Here is a 20165-nt window from a genome sequence, read left to right on the forward strand (position 1 = left end):
GCTGAGCCCGCAGCTCTGCTGCCACCTGGGTGACGACGGGCTGTCGGGTGCACGGGGTGGTGGAACAAGGCAGAGAAGAGCAGAACTTCCAGACAAGTCCTCCTAGTTTTGTTTGGGGGTGGGGGAGTGGTGCAAGGCCTTGAAGGCTCCCCCACGAAGTTTCTGAAAATGTGTCTTGAGTCGGAAGGCGGGGAGGAGAACGCAGGTCTCCCCTTTGTGAGTTTCACTAGGGCTCTCTGCGCCTCGCCCCCCACCTGTGGGTCCTCACACCCCCACCTCCCGACCTGCGTGGTTATTGGTATCCTTCGACGGAGATGGGGGCGGGGATCCCCGCTGACTGACGTCTGCACAAAGCCGCACGTTTTCCGTCAAAGCCCCCAAGAGGAGGAATGAGCTGTGCCCAGCTTTTGGCTGATTTTCAAGAACGCACCCAGGAGCGCTTCAGGCAGCCTCCGGTCAGAGCAAGCCAATTCCGATTTTCCAAGCTAGGGCGAGGCCAGTTGCAGGCCACCGACTGAAGGCCAGGGGCAGGGCCGGTTGAGAGCTTGGGAGGCCCAGGAGCCGGGTGGGGGTTAGGAAATGTGACCCTGGTGACCCCCGGAGCCCCAGCCTCTCTGGTTCCCTCCACCCGCATGCGGAGCGCGCGGAGCAGCGGGCGGAGGCCATGGCCAGCCCGGCACCCTTAGTGGCCTCCATCAGCCATCAGATGGTGGCTTTGCAGACCCTGCAGCTGCTGCAGCAGGAGTGGGGCTGGGGGGACAGTCCCGGCAGCCCTGGGAGCTTGCGGGAGCCGGATCACATGTCTGCCGCCCCAGCCCATCGCTCCAGCCAGTTACGGACTCGGCTTGGGCCCGGGCGCCGGGAAGAGGGCGGAGGTGCGGGGGGCAGCCACGGGGGTGCCGGGGAGCGGGCCAGCTCCCCAGAGGCAGAGGTGGTGCGGGGCGCCGAGCGGGGCGCAGAGCTGCTGCCCTTTCCCCAGGACCGCGGGCCCTGCACCTTGGCCCGGATGGCGATGCGCAGCGCGCTAGCGCGCGTGGTGGACTCCACCTCCGAGCTGGTCAGCGTGGAGCAAACGCTGCTGGGGCCCCTCCAGCAAGAACGGTCCTTTCCCATCCGCTTGAAGGTGAGTCCGCCGGCGCCTTCTCCAGTGAGGCGCACGGGTACCCCGCGGGGCAGGCTGCGGGACCAGCGTGGGGATGGGTGGGGCCGCACAGTGCGTGGAGCAGCTGCCCACTGGGCCAGCGTGGGGTCGGGTGGGGCCGCACAGTGCGTGGAGCAGCTGCCCACTGGGCCAACGTGGGGACGGGTGGGGCCTCACAGTGCGTGGAGCAGCTGCCCACTGTGGTTCGGATGGGAGGAGGGGCGGAGGTGACGCGCTGGGGACTCTTCCAAGGCGCACCTGGGGCCTGCCAGCCTGCAGAAACAGCAGGGGAGGCCTTGTGAAAACCTTCCCGGGAACTCCTTCCCCTGACATAAAATCAGTTTCCTGCCCGAGCTGAAAGCCCTTTCCACAGGAGCGGAAGGCTCTCCCCACTCCTTCCAAATTAATAACCCTGCCCCCAAAGCCTTAAATACACTAAATCCACTCTGCCTTTTCTACGATGAAATCATCTACGTTTATTCAAAGTGCCTTCACATTGATGAATCGCAATTACTTTTGCATAAATGCAATTCCCCGCAGAGCTCAGGGGCCTTACAAGGTCAGCCTAGCTTCTCAAAAAGTGGGGTGAGGGTCGGGCGTGTCCTGGCTGTTGAAGCGTGAATACTAATACTAAACTCCTGCTAAGTCACCCAGCTCATATTTGCAGGGTGAATTTCCTCTTCAGGGACCTAAATTATGTTAGCCAGTTTAGACATGGAACAGAGCAGCTGCCTCCTGGGCTGATGGGATCCTGAAAATCTGGGCATCTGCCTTTTGGTCCTGGCCTTGCCATTAACCAGCTCAATTGGTTTAAGGTCGCAAATCTAGTTGAGACCTTCTGGCTTTTACATTTGGACCAGGAGAATTGCTGCTTTATTCCCCTTAGGAGTCTGGCAGAAGGGAGTTAAGGAGGGGTGATTAGGAAAGCTTACAACACCTCTCAAGAGGTGCTATTCTTGCTGTACAAGCTAAGGTTTGGAAAACATTGCTATATGTTAAGGTGCACTATGCGCTGTAAAAGAGTTATTTAAAATTGAACATGATAAAAAGCATGTTACACACCCCAATATTGTCTCTCTACACCAGGGTTTCTAAGCCTCTGCACTGGCAGCCTTGAGGCCTGGATAGTTCTTTGCTGTTGGGGGCTGTGCTGTGTGTCAGGGGATGTTCAGCAGTACCCCTGCCTCTGCTCACCAGGTGCCAGCTGCCTGCTGCCCCCACAGTTAATATGACCAAAAATATCTCTAGACATGGCCAAATGGGGAGCACCAAGATGAGAAGCACTGAGTGTTCCCCAATGTAGGTTGTTTCTGCTGGTTTCTTGGGACCACCAAGCCCAGTGGTCATTCTCAGGTGTGATCTTTGTCCATGGAGCTTCAAACTCCTGCATGCAAGCCGTCCTTCCTGCCTCAGCCTAGGGAGTTGCTGGGATGACAGACACACGCCCAGCTAACTTCAGGGCTTTTTAAAATGCAAAAAACAAAAAGAAGACAAACCCATGCAGCTCCATTGCTGAAACACAGAGTCATGTGACGTTAGGAGGCATATTCAGGGTCTAATAGGTAGGTTGACAACAGGAGAGACTGAGTCATCAGTTTTGCTTTACGGTGAACCTGGAAGGGTTCTCTGAGGAGGCAGCCTTTTGAAAAAACAATGTTGCTCTCCAGACCTTCAGAAGAAAAAATGTTCAAGGGGAATCCTGTGATTTGAGGCTCAGAAGCACTGAAAGGGCTGGTTCCCTGGAGGAACTGCAATCCATTCAATATGGCAGAAGGCAGAAAATGATGCTGGAGACTTAAGTGGCAGCCAGGTTGGGACAGGCTTGTCTGTCACACTCAGGACCTTTGGTTGTCTCATAAGCAAGGGTGAGATAAATCACAGAAGCCCGGAGAAATCACAAAAGGGTGGACAGTTTGCGAGTCAGGCCTGCAGGCTGACTGGACTCCGTGGCGGTGGAGTCCAGCCACATCCCCCGCTGCGGAGGCAGTCTGCTGCTCACATGCGGTGTCAGCTTAATGCAGCCGCTCCTACTTGGTCACTAAGTAGACTAAAGGACTAAAATCCTTTTAGCTCTGTCTAATTCACTTTTGGTCCTAAACATATTCCATACACCTCCATCTTTTTTTCAACCAGATTTCACTCAACTCTCTCACTCTTTTTCTGAGAAAATTGAGGCTATCTGATCGAGGTCTCTCACTTTCTGCTTTAAGATCACATTTACACTCCTCTTTGTTCTTATCGCTAATAAGCAAATGCCACCCCGCTACCTACCCCCAGAGGAAATTCTTCCTCTTAATCACTGGAGCACATCTTTCACTGGCCTGGGACCTTTCCTACCCACTCCCACCTCTGTCCTTATATTTTCTGCTGCCTTCCCTGTGCTCCCCGCCCACAAAACGCTGCTGCCTGCCCATCCCCGGGTGTCACCACCTTTTCCTTCCAGTAGTGAGCAAACTTTGCAGACCTTTGGATGTGTTGCTGCCACATTCTGGAAGCATCCAGAGCTTATGTGGAAGGGGGATGCTCAACTTTCATGCTCCTGGCATTTGATGTTCATTTGCAGAGAGTAAAGCGTTTTAGGGCCCCTGAGAATAGCCAGTGCTTTCAGGAGAGAAGCAGGGAGCCGTCTCTGTGCTGGGTTTGCTTCCTCACCAGCCTCTTGGAATTTTGCTTGTTTTGCTGTTTGGAGAACAGGTAGCACCTCTGTCTGCTTTGTAGCACTGAGACCTGAGGAGACAGCATTCTGTCTTTCCAGGGGGCTGGTTATACAGGCTTGGGTTTGTTAATACCAATGTTAATTCAAACAATTTGGAAGGATGTTTTCTATATTTTTAAGTGAAGACCATGCTGATTGGTTTTATACAACCAAGCGGTTCCAGGAGAATTTCTGATAATGGAAATCATGTTTGCGTATGGCTTGTAAGTACAATGAGTAGAGCCCTCTGTAAGGTGACCACCCAAGGGATTGCAATAAACTGGTCAACATATGGAGGTGGTCAATGTCAGGAACTGGGCCTACTGTGCTGACATGTACATGTGGTGCATGTCCAGTCTGAGGAGAGGTGGTCAACTACCTCCCCAACATTAGGTCTCTTTGGCAGTGTTATTTGCTCAGAAGGGTAGGAGGGAGAGACTCACTCAGACTAACGTCCATGGCCCAGATGACAGGTACCAGGGACTCTGCAGAAACCACACGATGCAGTGGGAAGTCCCAAGGAGCACTGCAGACCTATGCTGCTGTCTCTTGCTGTAGGCCTTTAGGCAAGTTATTTTGCCTTCCTGTGCCTCAGTTTCTTCACTTGTAAAGTAGAAATAGTGGGATCTCACCTAAAGAGTTACTGACATAATACATTAGCAATCTTAGTCTCCCTCTAATTGAATTACTGTCATTATTGTAATTATGACTATTTGTTACTATTAACCAGTTGATGCTTCATGAATTAGTACTGACGATTATTTTTGTGAGTTCTGTTCTGGACCCTAAAGAACCTGATCCATGAGCTCTGTGTTTACTCTTCTGGGATTGTTGACAAAAGCAGAGTTGGGAAGGACCCAAAGAGACTAACGGGAAACCCCCACTATCCAGAGGTCACCCTACTCAGCGACAGACCAAGAAGTGCCACTGTGGACTACTTGCTGATCAAAACACTCCAGCGTTAAGGAAGTGAGACTTTCAGGCATGGAGGCAGAGAAGCCTTTACCATCACAACAGACATTTTGCTAGTATTTTACTCTCTAATTAAAAAAACCCAACACTTACTATTTCTCTTGAACATTTAGAAATTAGCAAACACATGCTAAAAATTATGAAATGAGTTTCATTGTGGTGGATGAAAAAAGCTTCACAATACTGAGTCTTGTTACATTTGGTGCAGAGAATGAAGTTGACCCACTGGATATGCATTTATTATAGGAGGAAACAGGCCTAGAGAAATTGAGGGCTTTGCTCAAGATTCTGAAGGTAAGAGGTGCAAGTGATCTGACTCTTTCTACAGCACCACAGTGCCAGTCCTTGGCTTAGGGACTGCATGCTGCCATTGTGTGTGAGAGCACATGGTAGACAGGGCGTGGCTGTGCATGCTGCGCACTGCATATTACCTGGGCTACAGCAGTCATGTCATGGGCTGGGCATATCAGCCAGCTCAGCAGCTGTAACAAATAGCACAATTCTATTCTGGTGGTTAATGAACAGACATTTATTTTCGCACTGTTCTGGGGTCTGGAAATCCAAGATCAAAATGCTAACAAATTCAGTTTCTAGTGAGGGCTCTCTTTCTTGCTCACAGACAGCCACCTTCTTGCTTAGTGAGAGGCACATGTGGAGAGGGAGATCTCCAGATGTCTCTGGGGTCTCTTCTGATAAGAGAACCGTTTAATCCTATAGGATGAGGGCCTTACCCCAGGACCTCACATCACCTTAATTCCCTCCCTAAAGAACCTAGGTTCAAATATAGTCTCATGGGATTAGGGCTTCCACATGAATTTTGGAAGGGACACAAACACTGGTGACCTGTGCACCTCCTTCCGTGATGCCCACCTTGCATGGTGACAGATGACAGCAGATGAACTTAAGAAGTCATTATCAACTAGTAATATTAGTGAGAATGCATTAGACCAGCGGTTCTCAATCTGTGGGTCACGACCCACAGGAACTGTATTAAAGGGCCGCAGCCTGAGGAAGGTTGAGAACCACTGCTTTAGACCTTGCCACTCAGAGAGAGAATAGAAGTGTGCAGGATACCAGAAAGAAGCCAGTCTAGCAATTTTAAATTGCTGAAAATGACCAATTCACACAATGACCATAATTAGCTAAGCCAGTTATGAAGTTACTCTGATTGAGTGTTAACTCCCTTCCTTTGAGAATTAAAAACATTTATAGTTTCCAAGAGTTCTGTTCTAAAGCAGGTTTCATGGAAACTATGGCTGAAGCCGACTTTTGGAGGCAAAAGGACTTTTTGCTGCTGCAGATCAATTTGCCTGTGAGCTCGCCATTTCAATTAGCTCATGATGATGCCAATTGTTCCAGCAGGTTCAGTAGTTCTTGCTGGTTTTCTCATTCAGCAGAGCAAAAGCAGCAGGCATAAAAGTGTTGGCTTTGGCTTCGCAAATGCAAGTGTGAATATTGGGTTGCTCGGAGGAAGACGTGGATGGTGAGTGATTTTTCTCACTAGCATTAGTGAAGCCAACTTCTGCAAATTTGAGGAAAGTGCGTTCAAAAATTACTAACATACTTTTGGAGAAACAAATGCTCATGGTTATGCCATTAGCAATCATAGACAAGGGTTTGCTCTTTATCTAGGACAAAACTATGCTTTTATGTTAGAAAAAGGCCCAGTGACTAGTCATAAAATTTCTGTTGCCTGCCTCTAATGGATATGGTGACTGGTGTAGATGTAGGCTATTTATCACTTTGTGATTCCTTATAATTCAAATGATATGAGAACCAGGACATAAAGCCTTACTGAAATGAAAATTTTGGAAAAGATATTGCAGAAAGGCCCTAAAACCAGACTACTTATGTTGTTTGACATCTTAGTGGAAATGCTACAATGTTTTATTTTACAATTTTGGGGTTTGCCTTGTGAACGTCCTTGAATCAAGGGCTTGTACCCATCGCAAAAGTGCTCTTCACCTGAAAATGGTGCTGAACCCAAAGAAAATGCATAAGGAGCCACAGTTATTTGTGAACCTTTACAGAGGGCACACCACAAGTAAAAATGTTCAATTTCCTGTGGATGATAGACATTTTATGGTGACTAGCAAATACTCTGGTTCTTCATGGGGTGTTGTATTAAGACACAGTTACTTACACATGTCTATTTGAGACCGACCTTGGATTCAGGCAAGTGGTGCTGGTCTGGGTCCTGTGAATTTGTAGTTCAAAGCCAGACGTTGACGAACCGAATGAAGTTAGGGCAGTTTGTAGCTCCTGATAGTACGTTCTTCATGACATCCCTCCGAAACAGAACACTTATTCCCATTTTATGTGCACATTCAGTACAGAGCATCCGTGTGAAGAAGGGGTTTGTTCCTTTGTTAGGTCTAACAGTGGGCTACTTTAGGGGAATCGATCCGCTGGCTGGGCAGATGTTTAATAGGTCAGGCCCCATCACAGAAAACTGGGGAAAGCTAACTTGTTTATTGGCTCCCTCCCTTTCTCCTTCCTTCCTTCCTTGCTTTTTTTCTTGTCTTTCTCTCTCCCCTCTCACTCTCTCCCTTTCCCTCTCTCTCTCTCTCTTTCTCTCCACCTCCCCTCCCTTTCCCTCCCTCCCTCCCTCTCTCTCTCTTTCTTTCTCTCCACTCCCTCTCTCCCTTCCTTTATTCTCTTACTTTCTCTCCCTTTTTATCCTTCTCTCCCTCCCTTCATCCCCTCCCCTCTCCTCTCCTCTCTCTTCCTCTGTCCATTCCTTCCTTCCTTCTCTCTCTCTCCCCTCTCCCTCCTTCCTTCATTCAGCTCACCCTCTTTTTTCCCTTCTCTTCCCCCTCTCTCTCGCCCACCCCAGAGGACATGAGACATCCAGGGACAGCTGGAGGGGGAAAATGTGAGAGGAAACAAGGTTTGTAGAGGCCGGTGTAAAAGAATATACCACAAGGTGTGAATGTTCTGTAAACAACCAACTTATTCAAAGCTAGTGGCCAAGTGAGGTCGAACTGATTTGTAGTTTACATAAATCTAGAAGTAAATTTTGAATGTGACATGGTAGGGAAAGAAAAGCCTTGCTGATTGAATGCTGTATCCATTTAAGAGCCTATTAGGTTATATTGTGTTTTCAACTTTATTATGAATTGATGCTGGTTTCAGTAAACAAGCTTTGAAATGGATTCCTGCTGCCAGATTATTTTCGTATTCAAGACTTTAGCTCTGCTGGGAATGTTTATTTTCAGTAAGAAGCTAACAAAAGAATTAACTTTCCTTTTGGATTTTGCAGGTGCATTTTCACTTGTTCAGAGATTCCAGATGTGCAGTTCTTAATAAACACACAATGTGTCATTCATCAGAGTACACATGTGGTGACTTTTTATGACCTTCCTTCCTTGAGTAGGAGAGAACAGAGCCAAGAAAGGGAGGATCCAGTTGGGAAGTCTCTGATTAGCTGGCGGTCTGTTTTACATGGGGCCTAGAAGGTTCCATGCTCTGAATATCTCTGAAATAACCAACCCTTCTCAATTATGCTGCAGGGAAGAGGTGTGGGCCAGCAGGCCAGTCTTCACTTTGGATTCAATCATGGTCAGTTTGGGCTTTGTAACACTCATGACACTCACAGCCTTAAGAAAAATAGCGTGAAGCTGGCCAGGGAAGAAACTGAATGATTCACTTGCAGACATTTTGTTCTGTCCCCAAGGTAGTTTGAAGCCTCTCGGCTTGTTCAGGCTGCTGTAGCATCTGCAGCTCTGTAAGTACTGTCCACCAGGCATGGCCCACACTGGCAGGTAGACTCTGCTCTGTGCATCACTCCGGCACCTGGCCCAGATGCTAATATGGGGAGGTCTTTGATGAACATTGGCATTCTGAAAGAGAGGAGTCAGTTCTAACTCTGCCACTGGCTTGCTGTGTGACTGAAGTGTGGCATTTTCTCTCCCAAGCCACATTTCTTTTCACCTGCATTGTTTTGAGCATGAAGTGAGGTGGGTGTGAAAGGAGCTTGGCTTGCTGTCTGGTGCCTGGCAGGTGCGAGGCTGACAGGCCGGATCAGGGTTCTTATACCGCTGATTTGCCACGTTACTCCCATGACTGGATGTGTCTGGGGACTTTCCTCTGGCATTCAAGGCTTTTTGCACAGTTATTTTGGTATGTAACAGAAAACTGTTCCTTTCAGACTAGTCCTCCCCTTGCTGCTATCCTAGCCCTTCTTGACTCCAGCCCTTGGCTTGTGTTACTCATTCTAATTACAGAAGTCATGTTTTTTTCCCTAGAAGTCAAATATTGCTTTCCCCAACACTACCTGTTTTGTTGTATTGCCTCTTCCAAGCCTGGAGCCTTCTTAAAAGGCTCATTAATGGATTCAAGAATTCTTTTTCAACCTAAATCTTACTCTGTGTGGCATCTCTGCTGAACAGTCTCAAATAGATTTCATCTCACCAATTAGGTTAGGCATCCTCAAACTGCGGCCTGCGGGCCACATGAAGCGGTGTGAATTGTATTTGTTCCTGTTTTGTTTTTTACTTCAAAATAAGACATGTGTAGTGTGCATAGGAATTTGTTCATAGTTTCTTTTTTTTTAAACAATAGTCCGGCCCTCCAACGGTCTGAGGGACAGTGAATTGGCCCCCTGTTTAAAAAGTTTGAGGATGCCTGAATTAGATGCTAAGCTTCTGCGGGGCAGAGATTTTTCCTCTCCTATCCCTTCCATGCCCTTTCTCTTCCTCCCCCCTACTGACCTCCTGGTATCTAGCAGAATTCTTTACTTATAACCTAGATGTCAATAAATGCCTTACAAAGACAAAGAACTGTCATATGCATGAGCAAGTGGCTTACAAAGAACTGTCATATCCATGAGCTAATTATATGGTCTTTGTTTTTTATTTTATGTGATGTATTATATTTATAGATTTATGTGTGTTGAACCAACCTTGTTACCTTGGGATAAAACCAATTTGATCATGGTGTATAATTTTTTTGATGTGTTATTGAATTCTGTTTGCTAGGATCTTATTGAATGTTTTTGCATCAATATTCATGAATGATATTGGTGTATAGTTTTCTTTCTTTGTTGAGTCCTTTCCTGGTTTGGAGATCAGGGTGATATTTGCTTCATAGAATGTGTTAGGAAGTATTCCTTCTTTTTTTTTTTTTTTTTTACAGGGACAGTAACATTTATTTTATTTTATTCCTTTTGTAGAGACACTCTAATTTTATCACCCTCGGTAGAATGCCATGGCATCACACAGCTCACAGCAACCTCCAACTCCTGGGCTTAAGTGATTCTCTTGCCTCAGGCTCCCAAGCAGCTGGGATTATAGGCGCCCGCCACAACACCCAGCTATTTTTTGTTGCAGTTTGGCAGGGGCTGGGAAAGTATTCCTTCTTTTTCTATGGTTTGGAAAAGGTTATGTAATATAGGTACTAGTTTCCCTTTAAAGGTTTGGTAGAATTCTGATGTGATGCCATTTGGTTTCGGACTTTTCTTTTTCAGGAGATTTCGTATAGTTGATGCTATTTCAGTGCTTGGTATAGGTCTATTCAAAGTTTCTAATTCTTTCTGGCTAAGTCTAGGAAGGTGGTGTGCTTCCAGGTATTGGTCCATTTCCTCCAGATTTTCCTATTTCTTATAATAGAATTTTTGGTAGCAATTATTGAGGATTTTCTTGAATTTCTGAGGTGTCTGTTGTTATTTCTCCTTTATCATTTCTGATTGATGATATTAGAGATTTTACTTTTCTGTTTCTGGTTAGGTTAGTCAAAGGTTCATCAATTTTATTGATCTTTTCATAAAACCAACTTTTTGTTTCATTGATCTTCTGAATGATTCTTTTGTTTTTAATTTCATTTAATTCTGCCCTAATTTTGGGTATTCCTTTTCTTCTGTTGGGTTTGGGGTGGGGATGTTCTTCTTTTTCTAGTTGCTTGAGATGACCCATTAAATTGTTGACTTCTTCTTTTTCTGATTTCTTGATGAAGACTTCCAATGCTATAAATTTCCCTCTTAGGACTGCCTTTGCAGTATCCCACAGGTTTTGATAATTTTTGTCTTCATTATCATTTTGCTCCAAAATTTTTGGTGATTTCCTTCTTAATCTTGTCTCTGATCCAGCTATCATTCAGCATAATGTTATTTAGTTTCCATGACTTTGTTTGAGTGTGAAGATTCTGTTGCTTTTGAGTTCAACTTTTATTCCATGATGGTCTGAGAAGACACAAGGAATAATTTATATTCTTTTAAATTTGCTGAGGTTAGACTTGTGTCCTAAGATATTATCAATTTTGGAGGATGATCCATCGGCTGATGAAAAGAATGTGTGTTCAGTTTTATTAGGATGAAATGTTCTGTATATGTCTGTAAGTTCATTTGTTCTAGGGTCAAGTTTAAGTTCATTATTTCTTTGTTTAGTTTCTTCTTGGAGGATCTATCCAGCGCTGCCACAGGGGAGTTAAAATCTCCAACTATTATAGTGCGGGAAGATATAAAATTGCTCAAATGTATTCAAGTCTGCTTTATTAATTGAGGAGCATTCTTGTAGGGTGCATAAAAGTTAATTATTGAAATCGCTTCATGTTGTTTCCCTTGACAAATATGTAGTGACCATCTTGATATTTCCTTATCTTAGTTGGTTTAAAGTCTATTGTATCTGCAAATAAAATTGCAACCCCTTTCTTCTTCCTGTTTCCATTTGCCTGTAATGTCCATCCCTTCACCCTGAGTCTATTTTTATCCTTTAAGGTAATATAAGACTCTTGCATGCAACAGACATCTGGCTGAGTTTATGTATCCAGTCAGCCAACCTGTGCTTCTTTAGAGGACAATTTAAGCCATCCCATTAATTGAGAGTATTGATAAGCATAGTAGTATTTTGGGTGCCATGTTTTTCAAATTTCCAGTGGATATTTTTAATTCTTTTACCATTGTGGAAATTAGGTTTTGTTCAAAAATTTCTGGGTGAGTTTACTTTGGTGTTAGGCCATTGTGCTGACCATTATGGAGGATCAGTCTGAGAATATCCTGGTTTAGTTATGGCAAATTTTTTCAACACGTCTAAGTCAGTAAAGTATTTGATTTCTTGATTACAAATGAAACTCAGTTTAGATACAGGATCCTAGGCTGAAGGTTGTTTTGTTTTAGGAGATCGAAGGTCCATGACCATCCTCTTCTGTCTTAAAACATTTTGGCTGTGAGATCGGCAATCACTATAATATTTCTCCCTTTGTAGGTAATGCTTTTTTTACATCTGGCTGCTTGCAGAATTTTTCTCCTTCATATTAACTTTGGCAAAGTTAATCACAATGTGTCTAGGAGATGCTTTATTTGGATTGAGTCTTGGTGGGGTTCTGAAACTGTTTACTATCTGAATTTCTGTATCTCTTGTAATGCTTGGGAAATTCTCCTCCATAATGTCTTGGGGGTAGAGCATCTGTGCCTTTAGGACTATCTTCTTCTCCTTCAGGAATACTTACAAGACGAATGTTTGATCTTTTGGAGTGGTGCCTCAAATCTCTCATGGAATGATCAGTTTTTGCTCTCCATTTGTCTGCCTCTTGGAGAGTTTCCCACAGCTCTATTTTCAAAGGCATTTTCATCTTCTTTGGGTAGTGAACACTTTTGCAGACTGGCTAACAAGCATACATCAGCACAGGTTTCAGAGGTTCCTTCTACTCTGAATTTCTCTTCCCATGTTTTCTTTGATCCTTCCTCTTGTATGTAAAGTTGGATTCTTTCTATAAAGCAAGTAGGCAATTTCTCTTGATGTGGATCTTGGGGGAAATAGTATTGAGTGATTTTTCTCCCCCACTTTTCCATTCCTAAGCAATATGCTTAAGCAACACAGGTGACCCCCTCAGCTGTGGGGCAGATTATCCAAGTAACTTCTTAACACCTTCTGAGCAAAACTGAGCAACACACAAAGGCAAGGAAGCAGGACTGCTTTAAAGGGAGAAGAGCCTGGAGGTCTTGGGTGCAAGCCTACAATCTGCTTACCTGCAGTAGCTCTGTCCCAGCACCTCTCTTAAGTGGTGGTCCTACCACCATTGTTTGCTGAATTGAAATAAATGGACATGTGCTTTTTTTCTTGGGAGATGTTTTCTAGTGAGCACATTGTTAGAAACCCAGGTCCTTCTCACTCATATTTTTCTTAGGGAGAAGAATATTTTCTCCTTTACATGATTAGGAAGAAAACTGTAGTCCTTCACCAAACATTAGTTCAACTTTTAGTTCTTACTTTCATTGTCTTTTCTTTTAAAAAATTATTTTTTATATTTTTGTAGGGATGGAGTTCCATATGTTGTCCAGTCTGGTCTTAAACTCCTGGCCTCAAACGATCCTCTCATGTTGGCCTCCCAAAGTGCTGGGATTATAGGCATGGCCCACTGTTTCCAGCCCCTTTCATTTTCTTTTAAATTTACAGTATTTGTCTTTCTTTTCCTACATTACTGAGTTGAATTCTTTGCTCACAGATTCTCAGTGATTATTCTTTACTTATTAAGCATGTAAGTCTGCTCATTTCTCACTGTGGCTGCATCCTATGCATTTGTGACAACAGCATTTCTATAATTGCTCAGTATAAAGGATTGTAAGATTTCACTTATTTTTCACTGACCCTGAATTATTTAGAAGTGAATTTTTTAAACCATGCATCTTTTGGGAAGATTATCTATGTTATTCTAATATGCTTGCGATTGTGATTTGTGTGATAGAGACTTTCTGATTTGCTTTGTGACAACATAATATAGTCAGTGTTTATAAATATTCTGTCTTTGAGATTAATGACTATTTGCCTATTTAATGGACTTGACCTTGTAATTAGTACTTTTCAATCTTTTCTTGATTGATGCCCAGAGCACAGCCAACAGCATTTAGCTTCTGTTAGCTCGGTGCCCACAGCACAGGTTACAGCATTGTCTACATACACCGAGGCTGGTGGGTTCGAACCCAGCCCAGGCCAGCTAAGCAATAATGACAACTGCAACAGAAAAATAGCTGGGCATAGTGGCAGATGCCTGTAGTCCCAGCTACCTGGGAAGCTGAGGCAAGAGAAACTCTTAGCCCAAGAGTTTGAGGTTGCTGTGAGCTGTGAATGACAGCACTCTACCCAGGGTGACAGAGTGAGACTCTGTCTTTATTTTATTTATTTTTTTATTGTTGGGTATTCACTGAGGGTACAATAAGCCAGGTTACACTGATTGCAATTGTTAGCTAAAGTCCCTCTTGCAATCATGTCTTGCCCCCATAAAGTGTGACACACACCAAGGCCCCACCCCACTCCCTCGAGACTCTGTCTTTAAAAAAAAAAATCCTTTTTGTTGAAAACACTGGGTGTTCACTGTTGCTTTGTGCATGTCATTCCTTCTGAGTTAAATTTTCTCAATTGCATCTTTTAGATGTAACTGTAAGGGTGTATTAGTGTTTATTCTGTCCACTTAAGTGATAGTATGCTTTGTCCTGAGTTTTAAATAACAATTTAATAGGAATAAAAAAAATTTCGAGGTTGACAGTTATTTGAGAATATCAGCCTATTCTCCTCTCACTTTAGTTGTGGTGAAAAGTAAGCTGTCACATCATTCCTTGAAACCCACCTGTGTTTTTCCTTCTGGTTGGTTTTAAGAGTAATTTTGCCTCAATGAGTTTAGATTTGGTTCTCATTTAACTTATTCTTCTCAAGGCCCAGTTTTTACTTCTTTAATCTCAGGGTTCATTTTTTTGATCAACTCTGGATAATTCTCATTCCTTATTCTCTTTCTCTCTGAGGATTGCCTCTACCACACTCTGTATTGTTATCCCTGGAAATCCACTTGCTGGACATTTTGCTCTGACATTCATGCTGCTTAGTCTCATATTTCCCATGGTTTCAACTTTTCTTTTGCATTCTGGGAAATCTCATACTTAACATCCAGTTTATCAATTCTTATTTCAGATATAGTTGTCTCTTGAGATTTTTTTTATTAAATCATAGCTGTGTACATTGATACAATCATGGGGTACCATGTGCTGGTTTTATATACAATTTGAAATATTTTCATTGAACCAGTTAACATAGCCTTCATGGCATTTTCTTAGTTATTGTGTTCAGACATTTATATTCTGCATTTAGTAAGTTTCACCCGTACCCTTCTAAAATGCACCGTAGGTGTAGTCCCACCAATTACCCTCCCTCCACCCATCCTCCCCCCTCCTCTCTCCTCCTTTGCCCCTTTCCCCATATTCTTGTGCTACAATTGGATTATAGCTTTCATATGAAAGCTATAAATTAGTTTCATAGTAGAGCTGAGTACATTGGATACTCTTTCTTCCATTCCTGAGATACTTTGCTAAGAAGAATATGTTCCAGCTCCATCCATGTAAACACAAAAGAGGTAAAGTCTCCATCTTTCTTTAAGGCTGCATAATATTCCATGGTATACATATACCACAATTTATTAATCTATTCGTGGGTTGACAGGCACTTGGGCTTCTTCCATGACTTAGCAATTATGAATTGGGCTGCAATAAACATTCCGGTACAAATGTCTTTGTTATAATGTTATTTTTGGTCTTCTGGATATATACCTAGTAGAGGAATTATAGGATCAAATGGCAGGTCTATTAAGCAAACAGCCCTCAGAATGGGAGAAGATATTTGCAGGTTATGTCTCCGACAAAGGTTTAATAACCAGAATCCACAGAGAACTCAAATGTATTAGCAAGAAAAGAACAAGTGATCCCATTGTAGGCTGGGCAAGGGACTTGAAGAGAAACTTCTCTGAAGAATACTGGTGCACGGCCTGCAGACACATGAAAAAATGCTCATCATCCTTAATCATCAGAGAAATGCAAATCAAAAATACTTTGAGATATCATCTAACTCCAGTAAGATTAGCCCATATCACAAAATCCCAAAACCAGAGATGTTGGCGTGGATGTGGAGAAAAGTGAGCATTTCTACATTGCTGGTGGGAATGCAAGCTAATATGATCCTTTTGGAAAGATGTTTGGATAATACTTAGAGATCTTGAGATTTTTAATTATCACTATAGTTTTCAATTCTCGAAGTGGACTTGGTCTTTCTTTCCTTCTTTCTTTCTTTCCTTCCTTCCTTCCTTCCTTTTTTTTGGACAGAGTTTCACTGGGTACAGGGCCATGGCATCATAGCTCATGGCAAACTCAAACTCCTAGGCTTAAGCAATCCTCTTTCCTCAGCCTCCTGAGTAGATGTGACTGCAGGTGCTTGCCACAATCCCAGCTAGTTTTTCCATTTTTGGTAGAGACAGGGTCTCACTCTTGCTCAGGCTGGTCTTAAACTCCTGAGCTCAGGCAGTCCTCCCGCCTCAGCCGCTCAGAGTGCTGGGATTACAGGATTGAAGCACCACTCCCGGCTGACTTGGCTCTTTCTCCAGCCTATTTTGCTTGATTCCTTCTTTTATATCTGTCATCATTTGAAACATATATTCTACTCTGTATTTAAAATTCTTGGAGTTTAATCCTTGCCCACATTACATGTGCTATATTATGATAAATTATATTTTAAATTTAATATTTTGAGTTCATCCTCAACAGAGGCTTTATAGGAATATTATTGTGGGATGTGAGTTAGAGCCATGTTTCCCTGGAATCCATTTTTATTTGCTTTTGCTATGTGTTCTTATCCAATTTTAAGTTAATTTCTTAGCATGTGTGTTCTCAGGATGGTATACAATGCACAGGGCAACTTTAAACTTATAGTATGGTGAAATATAGGTCCACAGTCACACTGTCCGGGGCAGCTTAACTCACTACCCCAAACCCAGCTCAAGACAGACTAATTTTCTTTTCTTTTTTTTTTTTTAATGGTACTGGTAGGCAGCTACAATAATGTTATTTTTTTATTTGTGGGGAGGCAAGATTTGGCTCTTGAAGGATTTTCCTTACTTTCTTGCAAGCTCAGAAAGAATGCTTGCTCTATTTTCATTTAGAATTTTAGGGATTCTATAGCAAAGCATTATGGGGAAACTAAGTGTGTTGTGCTGCCAGAACCAGAAGTCCAGGGAAACCCATCTTCCTAAATTGAAAGGAGATCATATAGTCACCATTATTATTAATGTGGAATAATTCCAATGAACTATTTATTTGCAATGAATTTTATAATGCAGAACATTTGGGGATTACAAATCTATTAAGTTACTTCATTCTTTTAAACTACCTGGGAACTGTTCTTTCTAAACTTGCACTGGGAAGTTCTTGGAACCATGTCCGTTAAAAGCAAATTCTATATTAAACACAGTGAGCATGGAATAATGAAAGCAGAAGCTATTTGTGTATTTGTCAAAGCTCTTTTAGGAACAAGTAATAGAAAGTCAACTTTAATTGGCTTAAGTAAAAAAGGATATTTATAGACTCAGATAGCCAAAAAAATCCTAGGGTTTATTGCTCACATAGAGATGGGTTCACATGCTCAAAGTGTAATTAGAGTTGGTCTTTCCTAATCTCTTGGTTCTGATTTCTTTTGGGTTGGCTTCATTGTTGTTTGGGTTCTGTCCTTACGGTGGGAAGATGTTTTCCAACAGCCGCAGGTAAAGAGCACAACAGGTCCTCATTAGGCCTCAACTAGAGGACATCATGAGATGTGGCTTATTGACCTTGGCATCTGTCCATCCCTGACCTATCCATGTGGCCAGCGTGGCCAAGAAGTGACGGTCTGGCCCCTGGAATCTGACCAGCTTCATTCCAATCATAGAGGCTGAGACAGAAGAGGCTAGTTCTCTGAGAGAAAAATCAGAATGCTGTCACTAGAAGAGCAAGGGACAGAAGCCGAGTAAGCAGGGCACAGCCAATGTCCCCCACAATCTGTCTAATGTCTTGCTTGTGTTTGCTGTTTGTTTCAGGATAGTGTTGAATTTAGGAACATCTGTAGTCATTTGGCTTTACAGATGGAAGGACAGCAATTTGACAGAGACTTGAATGCTGCCCACCAGTGTTTGAAGACAATAGTCAAGAAGCTGATTCAGTCGCTTGCCAATCTTCCTTCGGACACACATGTGGTGGCCTGTGCTTCCCTGAGACAGATCTTACAGAACCTCCCAGACATATGAGTGTTAGAGACACGACACTGAGATTAAAAACGCAGCTGGCACAGTTAAGAGAACCAAGACCTCATCTTCCTAATTCAATCAGCAGACAACAGATGTTTTTGTTTCCTGAAAGGGGGGGACTTTATGGCACATGGGGCAGTCTGACCAATGGCATTTGTAACCTTTGGAATTACTGCATGTTAGTGAAAAAAATTTTTTAAAGCAGCAATTCACATTTTTTAGTGTGTTGACGAATTTGCTGACTTTTTGATTGAAATATGTTCCACTTTGTGTAACTGATTTGATTATATGTGTATATATATCAATTCATAGTGTTAGTTTTGATTGAAAGATACCTTAATCTAAATTCATATTAATGTAAGCCTATAAGGTTTAATATGGCTGTTTGTAGACTTAAAGCTCCGTGGTTCTCAAAATTATCTTGAATAAATGGGATATCTGATAATTGCTATGCTCTACTTACTGTACACTTCATTTTGTATTCTGTGAATGAGCTCTGGTTATAGGACCACATGTGTCAGTTATTATGAATTCTGATTCTGACATTAATAACTTACTGTTGGGCAGAAAAAGAGTTGCTTCTAAACCCTGTTCTTTCATACACCGGTTTGTAAATTTAAAATAAGAAGCTATGAAGTATCAAGGGTATATGATATGTAAATACAAAGTACAATATTATTAAAGTTTCACATGGAAAACTCTAGCTCTTCTTGCTGTTTCTAAATATTCTGATTGAAGTAGGGAATTCTTGTGAATAAAAGGAGGGAATGGATACACTGTCAGATTTCCCTGATCATTTAAAACTGGGGAAAGCAGCTCGGCACTTGTGGCTCAAGCGGCTCAGGTGCCAGCCACATACACCTGAGCTGGTGGGTTCGATTCCAGCCTGGGCCCGCCAAACAACAATGATGACTATAACCAAAAAATAGCCGGGCATTGTGGGGAGCGCCTGTAATCCCAGCTACTTGGGAGGTGGAGGCAGGAGAATCACTGGGGCCCAGAAATTGGAGATTGCTGTGAGCTGTGATGCCACAGCACTCTGCCCAGGGCAACAGCTTGAGGCTCTGTCTCTAAATAAATAAATAAAAATAAATAAATAAATAAAGCTGGGAAAAGGGAGGGTGATTCTTCCTTCTTTCCCTCCTCCTTCTTTCTATTTTTTTTTTTTTTGCACCAGTGTTAGTGTTTTTAGGAAAAACTGAGTTTCTTATTTGATGATGATGGTATTGAGAACCCACATAACATGAAATGCTAATTTCCTTTAAAATTTTAATAGAAACACCAACATCATATTTAGAAAAAAGGATGACAGTATACATATGCAGCTTGTTTTCAAAAAGAATTATAAAGTGGGTCTGTGTGGTGGGAGGATAGCTACTATTTTAAAAGTGTTTATAGTAATCAAAATCTTTAAAATCTCATCTACTCTAATTTTAGTTGGTTCTAAATGTTTTCTTCCAGAGTCTGAGAATAAAAGGTAAACACATTGCTTCTCTTGGGTTATAAATGACCGTTTCCACAGAGGAGAATGGAGCATATGAGACGGAATTCTACAGGCAAGACCAATAGTCTGTGTGTGTGTGTGTGTGTGTGTGTGTGTGTGTGTGTGTGTGTGTGTGTGTAGGGCTGAGATACCCCAAAAAGAAAGGGCATTTATTTCTTGGTAATAATCTTGGGCATTTAGTTTTCCCACTCCTAGAGGACTTCGTAGTCCTGGGGCATGACTTTATTTCGTGATGAAGTCTGCTATAGTTTGGAGATTTTAGCCTAACTCTCTCCAAGTTTTTTTTGTTTTATTTATTATTATTTTTTTTTTTGGCCAGGGCTGGGTTTGAACCCACCACCTCTGGCATTTGGGGCCGGTGCCTTACTCCTTTGAGCCACAGGCACCATCCAAGCCTAACTCTCATGTTGAATTTGAGCCTTGGTGTTGGTGGAGGGGACTCCTGGGTGGTGGGGGAAGATCTCTTGTGAATAGTCTGGTGCTCTCCTCAAGGTAAGGAGGGAGTTGTCTCCCTAGTGACTCCCCCGAGAGTTCTTGGAAGAGCTGGCTGTTGAAACGGCACCTTCTTCATCTCTTGTCTTCTGCCATGGGATCTCCTCAGCTGGCTCTCCTTCATTTTCTGCTAGGGGTGGAAGCAGCCCGGAGCCCTCACCAGAAGCAGACGCTGGTGCCCGGCTTTTTGTACAGCCTGCAGAACTGTGAGCCAAATAACCTCTTCTCTTTATAAAGTATTCAGCCTTAGGTATTCCTTTGTATAGCAAAACAGACAAGGCCCTTCTTCCCCCAGGGAAGTTATACCAGTATTTTTCTTTAAAGACCCATCATTA

The 20165-nt window shown here is 43.1% G+C and overlaps 1 protein-coding gene across 1 annotated transcript; it reads left to right on the forward strand.

Annotated features, from left to right (window-relative positions):
* Positions 1-393: 393 nt before the first annotated feature.
* DLEU7 (deleted in lymphocytic leukemia 7) lies at positions 394-18524 on the forward strand. The gene is made up of 2 exons (XM_053563709.1): positions 394-1123; positions 17628-18524. Exons 1-2 carry the CDS (start codon positions 665-667, stop codon positions 17832-17834), a joined length of 666 nt encoding a protein of 221 aa, XP_053419684.1. The 5' UTR covers positions 394-664; the 3' UTR covers positions 17835-18524.
* The last annotated feature ends 1641 nt before the right edge of the window (positions 18525-20165 follow it).

The sequence above is a fragment of the Nycticebus coucang genome, chromosome 15 (assembly GCF_027406575.1).
Source record: "Nycticebus coucang isolate mNycCou1 chromosome 15, mNycCou1.pri, whole genome shotgun sequence".
In the NCBI taxonomy this organism is placed as follows: Eukaryota; Metazoa; Chordata; class Mammalia; order Primates; family Lorisidae; genus Nycticebus; species Nycticebus coucang.

Coding starts and splice junctions, on each gene's coding strand:
- DLEU7 (XM_053563709.1), top strand. CDS start 665: ATGGCCAGCCCGGCACCCTTAGTGGCCTCCATCAGCCATCAGATGGTG. Junction 1,124..17,627: donor CCTTTCCCATCCGCTTGAAG/GTGAGTCCGCCG, acceptor TGTTTGTTTCAG/GATAGTGTTGAATTTAGGAA.